Raw genomic sequence first — 9,168 nt, 5'->3', positions numbered from 1 at the left:
GGCACCGCGTTGTGACCTGTGGTGGCTCAGGACTGGGCTGTTGTGGCCCTGGGGGCTAAGCCTGCTTGTAGGCTCTCTCCTTTCCACAAAGAAAAAGCAGTTCTCAATGGTATTTGCATTCCACTTTATTTTCTCTTCAGAGTACGTCGTGCAGTTGATCCCCAGAAGCTTCTCAAGGGCAGTTAAAGTGAGTCAGGCTGGGGGACCATTTCATGCACTGAGCCTTATTTTCCTCTTTCTGCCCAGCTGAGTCAGCAGGACTGCTTAGTGAAGAATCCGAAGAGGTTTCGGAAGCGGTTCGAAGGAGAAGCAGGAAAGTTTGAGGCAACAAAATGCGCCTTTATTCCGAAGACCTTCAAAACGCCTTCGCGGTACCATTTGTTTGTGGAAGGATTTTGCAAGAATCCTGGCGTCACTCGAATTCTGAAGCTGGTAAGTGCGTGCTGTCTGTGAGACAGATGAAAGGATGCCTTCGTTCTGCGGAGGGAGAGGAAAATATGCAGGAAACCCACAGGAACAACTGGGCAGAGTGAGGTGGCAGGGAGCTGCAGTGCTCCTGGCCGGTGTCCTGGTCAACACCGACTATAAAAACACTTGTTTTTATGTAACAGTTTATTTCAGCAGCTGGAAGACAGCTCGGTTTGTTGGTAGAGCCAAAGTGAACTCCATGGTGAAGGTACAAAGCGCAGGGTTCCCGTGTGGAGGAGCAGGTTGTGCTCCCAGGGGTTTTTGCTGTGGGGTTGTGCCCATGTCCATGCTCTGGGATCTTGCAGTTCAGCTGCAGGTGTGCAAGAAGGTCTGGGGTGCTCAGGGCAGCTGCTGAGTTGGTTTTCTGGTTAAGCAGTGCTCTGGGGCAGCCCCTAAAGCCGGGGCTATGAACACATCTGTTTGGTTTTAGGGAAATCCCACTACATTAGATGTCAGCCCCTGTAAATCCGGCCAATTTATAGAGTGGAATCACATCCTGTGAATGTGATGAGATTGCAGGGGACTCTGTGAGCAGCCTGGAGCTCAAGTTGGGGTGGATTTTGGCCTTGGCTTCTCTCAGCTCTGCAGTTAAGAGACCTGTAGGGTAGCCTCATGCTCTGAGTCACATTTGTGCCCCCAAACCTAAGAAAGGGGAGCTGCACTGAATGCAACAACTTCCACTTCAGGCAGCGTCCTGGGAACTAAGAGAAAACTGCGTTTCCTTTAGAAATTACAACAACGCAACGTGACGCTGAGGAGCGCCTTGCTTCTGCCAGATGATTCAAGCCATTTCACATCGTGAGTATCGCGCCGTGGTGTGCAATTAAAGATACACCCGTCTGCGAGACCTGCGAGCGAGCAGTCACTTCGCTTTGCGGGGCAGCTCTGGCGAGGAGCTGGGACAGGAGGATTCGCCTTCCCCTGCAAGAGTCAGGCCCGTGGGTAAGGGCAGCTTGTGAGGAGCGAATGGGAGGTAATTATGCAAACGAACATGTGAATTACAGCCAGGAGGGTAGCAGCTAGTGATTATCTAACTCTACAAATGGGGATGTGTTAATTGGCCACCAAAAACCTTACATTAAGCTGATTTTATGCCCGAAGCCTCAATTAACGTGGTAAATAACCAGAGCACAGTAAACAAGGGTGTATGAAAAGTCTGTGATTACTGCGATTGTACCGACAACTTCAGTGGAGGAGTTTGTGGCTGACCTCAGAACTGGCAGAGGAGTAAAAATAAACCCCATGTTACTCCTCCTGTTGGTCTGTGCTCTGGAGCAGCCCTGTGTTGTGATGTCTCAGGCTGCCAGTTCTCAGTCGGACACAACACAGAATCTGAGGAGTGGGAAGGGACCTGGAAAGCTCCCCCAGTGCAACCCCTGCCACAGCAGGATCACCAGAGCAGTCACACAGGAACACGGCCAGGGCTTTGGGTGTCTCCACACAAGGAGACTCCACAACCTCTCTGGGCAGCCTGGGCCATGCTCCAGAACCCTCACACTCACAAACTTTGGCCTCATCTTCAGCTTGAACCTCCTGTGCTCCAGCTTGGGACCATTGCCCCTTGTCCTGGCATTGGCCATCCCAGAGCAGAGCCTGGCTCCTTCCTCCTGACACTGCCCTTTCCAAATTTATAAACATTAATGAGGTCAGGATGTGCACAGTTCCACATCCTGGGGCTGCAGGAGTCTGGACCTTGGGAAGGTGCCCTGGGGAGCTTTGCTTCAGGTGGCTTATCCAGGCCATGCGTCACCTGTTTCCAATACATCCTGCAGCCTAGGCAGTCTTCAGGACTTTTCCGTGCTTGCTTGCCATAATTCTCTGACATATTTCATGGCTTTCCTGCTTAAGTAAGACCTTCTATAACGTACACTGTTTAAAACGTGACTTAACAAAATTCCCGACAATACACGTTGCGTTACTTCTGTTTCTGCAGGCATGTGACAGAGTTTATTTGGTACTGTGGAACTTCCCTGTCCCCCAGGAATCCTGCTGACGCTTGCAAAGCTGAGCTGTTCAGCACTAGAGAGCTGTTGTGGGTCCCCTTCTCGCCGTAACCGTAAACAAATGTCCTTGCGTACAAACAGGCGATGAGTCGGGTTGTGCAGGGCTTCCACGCTGAAATTCTGGGAAGCCGCAGGCAATGCGAAGGGTAAGGGCAGTAACTCTGCTCTTCCACCCGCAGGTTGGCAGGTGGCAAGTGAAGGAGCTTTTCTGTTCTGAAAACTGATGGATCTTGTTGGCTGAAGGTGAGAGCAATTCTATCACCTCCCTGGGGAACACTCAACAGGCATTGGGTGCCTCAGCACCCAGTAACTCCTTTCCTCTTCTCCCAGTGCCTCCCACTGAAGGCCTGGTTATACACTGCTGGCTTTCCTAATACGTTATTTACTTCGAGCAGCAGAGATGATGGCTGTATCCTGCCTGTGTGTAGGATATGTATGGGTTTTTACCATAAAAACGGGTAAGAAAAGGTCGGTACGGTTCTGCTGCTTGGTACTAGGTGCATCAGATGAACCTTGTCACTTCTGACTCCTGCAGACACCTACAGGACCTGGCTGTCCTGTCACTGCTGCTGTCACCCTGTCTCTCTCCAGTCTTTTTTCACTGGGAAACCAGTGTCACCAGATGACTGGAAATGTCAGTTTGACAAATCAGCTAGGACCGAAGCTGAAATGTCAGTCCTGGTTTTATTGTTAGTGGTTGAATGTTGGCAGCCTTTCTTCTTCCTCGGCTCCACGGAACGTAAGGACAGGGTGATTTATGGGAGAGAACTGTTTGATTTCCTGCGTGTCACACTCGCTACTGGATTGAGTTTGATAGCTTTCATTTGATTAACACATCTTCCCAAAAGGTATCCCGCCTCAATTTGATGGCTTGGGAGACAGGAAAATCCATCACTTCTCTCCGTGAAAGTTCAGCAGAGTTCAGGCTTGCTCCGAATGATCAAAAGCCTTTCCCAGGTGAGGGTACAGCAAACTGCCTTGGGTGAAGGTGCGCTGAGGTTTGGAGACATGAAGAGCTTCGTGCCAGCTGTGAGGTACTGTACTAGCTCAGGGCTGTCACTCTTTCATTTTCTAGATACTCCTCTTGGTTACTTCAGATGTTTATTTTTTCCTGCAGTTTTTAGTAAGATACCATCGTGCAGTGTTGGATTTAACATCAGGTGGCTGAAGCCTGCAATTACAGACAGGGACGACAATTAATTGGCGCTGGGGCAGAAGAGCACTGTTCTGCATTTGCCTGTTCAGTGTCTGCCTTTGATCCTTGTCTCCGTTTCTCTCCAGACGTTCTCCTCACAAACGTGGCAGTGCAAAAGGCCGTACCTGCTTCTGATCTGGGGAAGGTGAGGGGTATGTGCTGCGTGCAGATCACTGCCCCGCTGCTGGGGCTTTCTGCCCGACGTGAGCTGACCTCATCCACACCACAGACGTGTGCTGAGCCGCTTCACTGTGCTGCCTTCTCTCCTGGCACCCATAAATGTGATTTCCTTGACAGCAGCTTTAGGAGAGAGGCCGGGTGAGCATTCTGCTTTAGCTGTCTGCACGTCTGTATGGCTGATCTTTTTGACTTTAAACCTAATAACTCTCTGGTTAGCACTCCTCAGAGATGTGGATATCTTAGAGCTTAGCCCTCGGTGTCTAAGACCTCAGCGGTACAGCAAGGCTGACATTGCTGCATACAAGTGTCACTGTTAAGCTTCCTCTCTGCAGAGATGACAGCTGAGAGAAAGAAAGAGAGAGAGGGGAAAGAAAATAAATGGGATGTCAGATTCCTTGTGAATTCGAGATGAGGGTCATCGTTTGAGAGTAATGGAGGGTGATGTGCAACTTCCCAATTTATGGGCTGCTCCTTTCTGTAAATCTCCCTGGTCCATAGGGAAAGGAGACTCTTTGCAGTACCCTGATGAACGACAAGATGTTGATTGCTGTTAGAGAGCTTCTGATGGGGACCTGGGGGCCTTTTTTATCCTGTTGCTGTTCAGTTGTCAAGCCTGAGGAGGTTACCTGCATTGTGGGGCTGGTGGCCCCTACCTTCTTCTCTCTGTGTTTTTACTACAGGGTGAGTGCTGAAAAAAATCCTGTGGACTTGGTGTGTGGTCATCTGTTGGTAACGGCTTCGTATCATTGTGTTTGGATGTCTCAGGGGTGCAAGTGGGTGGTTCAGCGGCTCAGACAGCGCTCGACTGCCAAGCGTGGGGCAGGGAGGATGGAAGTTCTGTGTGGATACGGATGATGCTTTCATCCACAGCCTCCAGAGTGCTGAGCAGTGACAAACACTGCTTTGAGCTCTAGGGCTGGGACATCCTGATCAATCTGGATCTGTAAGGGTGTTTAATAAAGATCCAAGGGGTTACAGCATCAGGCTGGCTGCTTTCCCTAGGACAGGGCTGTCTAATGATGCTTCTGTGTGTTGTAGGTCAGTGCTTGCAGCCTGGCTGAGGCTGAGCCAGTCTGGAACTGCAAGTGAAGAAGAGGTTGGAAGTGTTTTACATGAAGGGAGCTGCTGTCTGGAAGGATACAGCTGGTTTTACTCACAGTAGCAGGGTTTATTTGCAGGGTGCAGCACCCTGTGTCTTTGTCTGTAGGATCTCTAGCCTTGTGCTGTGAAACCCTGCCAATTTGGTTATTTCTGGAAAATTCCCCTCCAAGTATCAGCATATCACAAGTACCACAGCACTTGCCACAGCTGGAGGGCTACCATCATGCCTCCTTGTACAGCAGTGCCGTGGCAGCACTGATAAAGCTCCAGCTGGTGCCGTTTGGCTGCCAGCACTAAACGTGACCCCCCGTGCCTGTGATACATCAGCAGACCCCATCCAAAAAAGAGGTTCCTCTCCTTGCGGAGAAAAGGACTCCACGGGAGCTGAGGGCGTTTAAAACAAAACAGCTACAAAAACCCTTCAAAACATCACTTGCCATCTTTTTAGATACAGTTCTTCTCACTGGCTAAGTGAAAAACAGGTATGTGTAAGGTTCAGCTGAAATTCTCAGAATTTTATCTGCCGCATACGCAACCCAAGTATCGCAACCGCAGGAACCCGAGAACGCAACTGCCTTGTCATTACGGGAGCTGAGAAAAACAGAAACAGCAAATAGTACTTCAGAAATGACAGGCAAATAGGATTAATTATTCTCTCAGCCTTAGTCGTGTAAAGTGCAAGCTGTACCATGGGTAAGGAAACTTCCCTTAGATATGATTTATGTTGACGGTGCTCTCCTACGAAATGTCTTCTCTAATTTACTGTTTTAACCCTTCCCTTTAAGGAGACGTGGTAGCTGTGTATCTGCTCCAGCCCCATATCCTGTCAGCTTCGGTCCAGTATTTCCAGTGGTGCCACTGGGGACAGCTTTCTTTCAAATGAGCAAATAAATGGAGCTCAGCTGTGGTCCTGGACAGCTCAAATCTGCACTATTTACTCTGCTCATAGCCTGAAACCAAATTACTGCTCAGGCAGCCTGCACGTAAGGAGCTGGAGGAACTTCAGTTGGTCAGGAAACAAATGAATCGGAATGAAAGTCCTCGATGTTGTCTCAGCTCTCTGATAGCGCTGCCGGGCTGTTTGAACCCCGAGTTGTGCCAGGAAACTGCTCCCAGGAGACATCCACAGTCTGGTGCTGAAAGAAAAGGGTTAATGCTCCTTCTGTGAATTCTCCCCAGCATTCAGTGCTGCAGCTAGACTTTGGGTTTCACTTGTCTGTCTTGCTGGAAGCTACAGGGATATTTTTTTTTTCTTTAGTACCATCGAGAACAGGAATAGAAACTTTGCAATAAGCTCAGAATGTTCTTTGGCTCGGCGCATGGGAAAGAGATTTAGGGTTGGATTTCCTATTGCTTCACACTGCTAGCAGGGTAATGATTTTGTGGAGAGGCTCTTTGCTTAGATGAACCATTGGCAAAACTGCCTGTTTCTCCCTAATTTGCTGTTGTTCTGCCTCCTCAGCTGGCTTCTGGAGATGAATGCCTCACCTTCCCTCACTGCTGCTAGCCAGGATGACCGGGCTCAAGCATCCTCTGCTCAAAGACACACTTCATATTGTGGACAGGGAGGGCAGGCAGGCAAAGATGTTTACTACCTTCTAAGGGTTTTTATTACAATGTTTTGAATAGATGGTCTAGTTCTATGTCTTTCTTGGCAACTGGTCGTAATACTTTAACCTTTATAGTGATTAAATGATGAATTTCCAGAAACAGAGCAAAGTAAGCGCTGGTACTGCCACTTCAGAGCGGGCAAAGGGAGCAGCACGGGGCTGCGAAGGGAGTGGAGGCTGAGTCAGAGCTGGGGCTTGCACAAGGGCTCCTTCAGGGGCCCCGCTGCATTGTGCCTCCCACACAGACCCTTTGGGAGCGCTCTGCTCCCAGCAGCTCCTCACAGCACTTTGTGGTTGTCTTTACAGCTGTGCTGCCCTCGGATATGAACGGTGGAAAGATATCCACTGCTTCCAGCTCTGTCTGAGAGCTTATTCCCGTGCTAATTGTCACTGCTCGGGTACTCAGTGTGTGTATTTGGTGGCGTAGGCTGATGGAGGAGAAGCGCGTTGGGGCTTTGAGCTGATAGGGAAGGACAGGGGAGACTTGGGCACTCCGGTGGGTGAGAGCTTCATGGCAAACACATCCAGGTGCGTACTCATGCAGCGCTGGCAGCGCCCTGCTTGCCTCCCTAAGCTACTGCACATCAGCAAGAGGGGAGCACGCACTCAAGAATAACAGAACAAGGGGCTTACGGGCTTTGGTGGGATCAGGAGACCAAAAGGAGCAAACCTTTCCAACAGATGTAAGCGACCAGGCTGCAGGAGCGCTGCTGGAATCAAGGATAGAAATGTAGCGGGAGTTTTGTTCCTAGTCCTGCTTTGCAAGCGTGAAGTCACGGCAGAGTTCTTCATATGCCAACTTTGCTGCAAAACCCACTCTGCAGTCACTGTGGTGACTGTTTACTGGGCACACTGCAGCAAGTGGTGTATTTGATATCTGGGAGGTAGCACTCTGACTCTGAAGTCGTACCTCCAAGAGGATAACGTGTGCCATGAGCACTCAACTCGGTGTGCCTACAGCCATCTCTGGCATCTCTGACAAACCACAAGTACAGCTTCACCTGGAAGTAGGAGATTACCTCTATGGGAAGGAAAAGTAAGTGATGTGTAACTCCCCTGTCAATGTTTTCACTGCAGGCTGCTACAGGGATGGGGAGAAACAACTGAAGCGGCTTTTTGGCATCAGCATTACCAAACTTGGGATGGGAGAGATCAGCCTGGATGAAGTTCACTCTCTCTTCCTCATACCATGCAGTGGCAGCTCCCACTTTGGACGCTGCTGGCTCAGCACAAGGTGTTTCTGAAGGTTTCCCAGCATGGAAGCTGCTGCAAGCTCAGGTGAGGTTGTCACAATGGCTGACACAAGGGATGCTGGCTTCTCAGCTCTTAGGTCTGAACCCAGTCAGAAAATAAAGGGGCTACACCCGTTCCGCACGGCAAAACAAAGCTTTTAGGGAAGGCAGGCACCTGATCCTCCTCCTGCTACTACTATGGAAACATGGCAGAGCAGAAAACCTGTTGCCATGATACTGTAAAAATAACCCCGCCATCACACTACGGAGCTGTCGCCTGGCTGCGCTCCACAGGTTACACCAGAGCGGCGCAGACACGGGGGCTTGGCGCTGCTCTGCTGCTCGCTTCCACGAGAGAGGCGATCTTCTGGGAAAACCACGGGCAGGACAGCTCGGGTAGTAAATCTGGTGGTGTTTTTCATCAGCGCATCCAGAACTCGAGCCTGGAGCAGGCAGCCTCGCTCCGTGCAGTTGTAACCTTTTGGGTACGTGGTGTCAGCTGCAGGCTTTGCAAACTTGGATCAAGCAATGGCAGTTGGCTTTTTGGATTTAAAGGAGTGGCACCTCAGTTTTAAGGAGTCTGAAACGGGGAGGTTTGGGAACTGTGTAATTCAAAGAGTGTGGAACCAGTGCTGGGCCACCTGGAGGAGGCAGCTCTGACCCTGACCGATGGGGCTGTGTTTAAAATTGTGTGGGTGCAGAAGGGGGGAGAGCGAGGGATCAGGCCCAGCTCAGTGTTAGGCATGAGAGGCTTGGCAGAACGGGTGAGCTGCCTCCAAAGAAAGACAAAGAGCTTTCAAATTCTATCCAGAAACATCTTTACAGAAGTTCACAAAAGAAAGGGCTTGGCAGGACCCAGACACTTTCACAGAAAAGAAATCAAACTCACTGTAATCCCTTCCTAAATATGATTTTCGTAAATCTCCTTATGTTCTTAACTGAGTTGTGCTGGGGCAGCAAGTTCAGACTGAGGAGGGCAGTGCAGAAGGCAAGAAATGTTAACCTCTGAAGAAACCATCACTGGCTCACTCGTCCTTTACTACAAGACAGGCTCAGCGACTGTTCCTGCTCAGCCTTCCTCAGGCTGTTTTATTCTAAGTCTACACGCGTTTCGTGCCTTCCTCTAGATTTGATGTGTTCTTTTGGCCTTACAATTTACCAGCAGAACGCGTTTTCCCAGCGAGACCAAAAGGCTGCTGCCTCCCCATCCCTCCCTACGCATCTCTGAAGAATCCCTGACGCGCTGCAGATGCACAGCTCTGCTTTGTTGTAACGCCACAGGCGCACACAACTCCTCCTCTGTGCTCCGGATTCCCAGTTCCTCCTACTCCTGTTCCCGACACCGCAACGAACCAGCTCTGAAGCCAAACTCCAGAAGC

The 9,168-nt window shown here is 50.2% G+C and overlaps 1 protein-coding gene across 1 annotated transcript; it reads left to right on the top strand.

Annotated features, from left to right (window-relative positions):
* Window positions 1-246: 246 nt before the first annotated feature.
* LOC104537358 (probable tubulin polyglutamylase TTLL9) lies at window positions 247-6,549 on the top strand (the record flags this gene model as incomplete). Its single annotated transcript, XM_010180207.1, is given in 6 exon segments — window positions 247-432; window positions 3,753-3,811; window positions 4,612-4,731; window positions 4,733-4,795; window positions 6,410-6,463; window positions 6,465-6,549. Coding segments are annotated over 6 exon segments (567 nt in total), but the record flags the coding sequence as incomplete, so codon positions are not given.
* Between the last annotated feature and the right edge of the window lie 2,619 nt (window positions 6,550-9,168).

Source organism: Mesitornis unicolor, unplaced genomic scaffold (assembly GCF_000695765.1).
Source record: "Mesitornis unicolor isolate BGI_N332 unplaced genomic scaffold, ASM69576v1 scaffold41212, whole genome shotgun sequence".
Lineage (NCBI taxonomy): Eukaryota > Metazoa > Chordata > Aves > Mesitornithiformes > Mesitornithidae > Mesitornis > Mesitornis unicolor.
The sequence above is the reverse complement of the archived record's forward strand: the minus strand, read 5'-3'. Positions and strand labels throughout refer to the sequence as shown.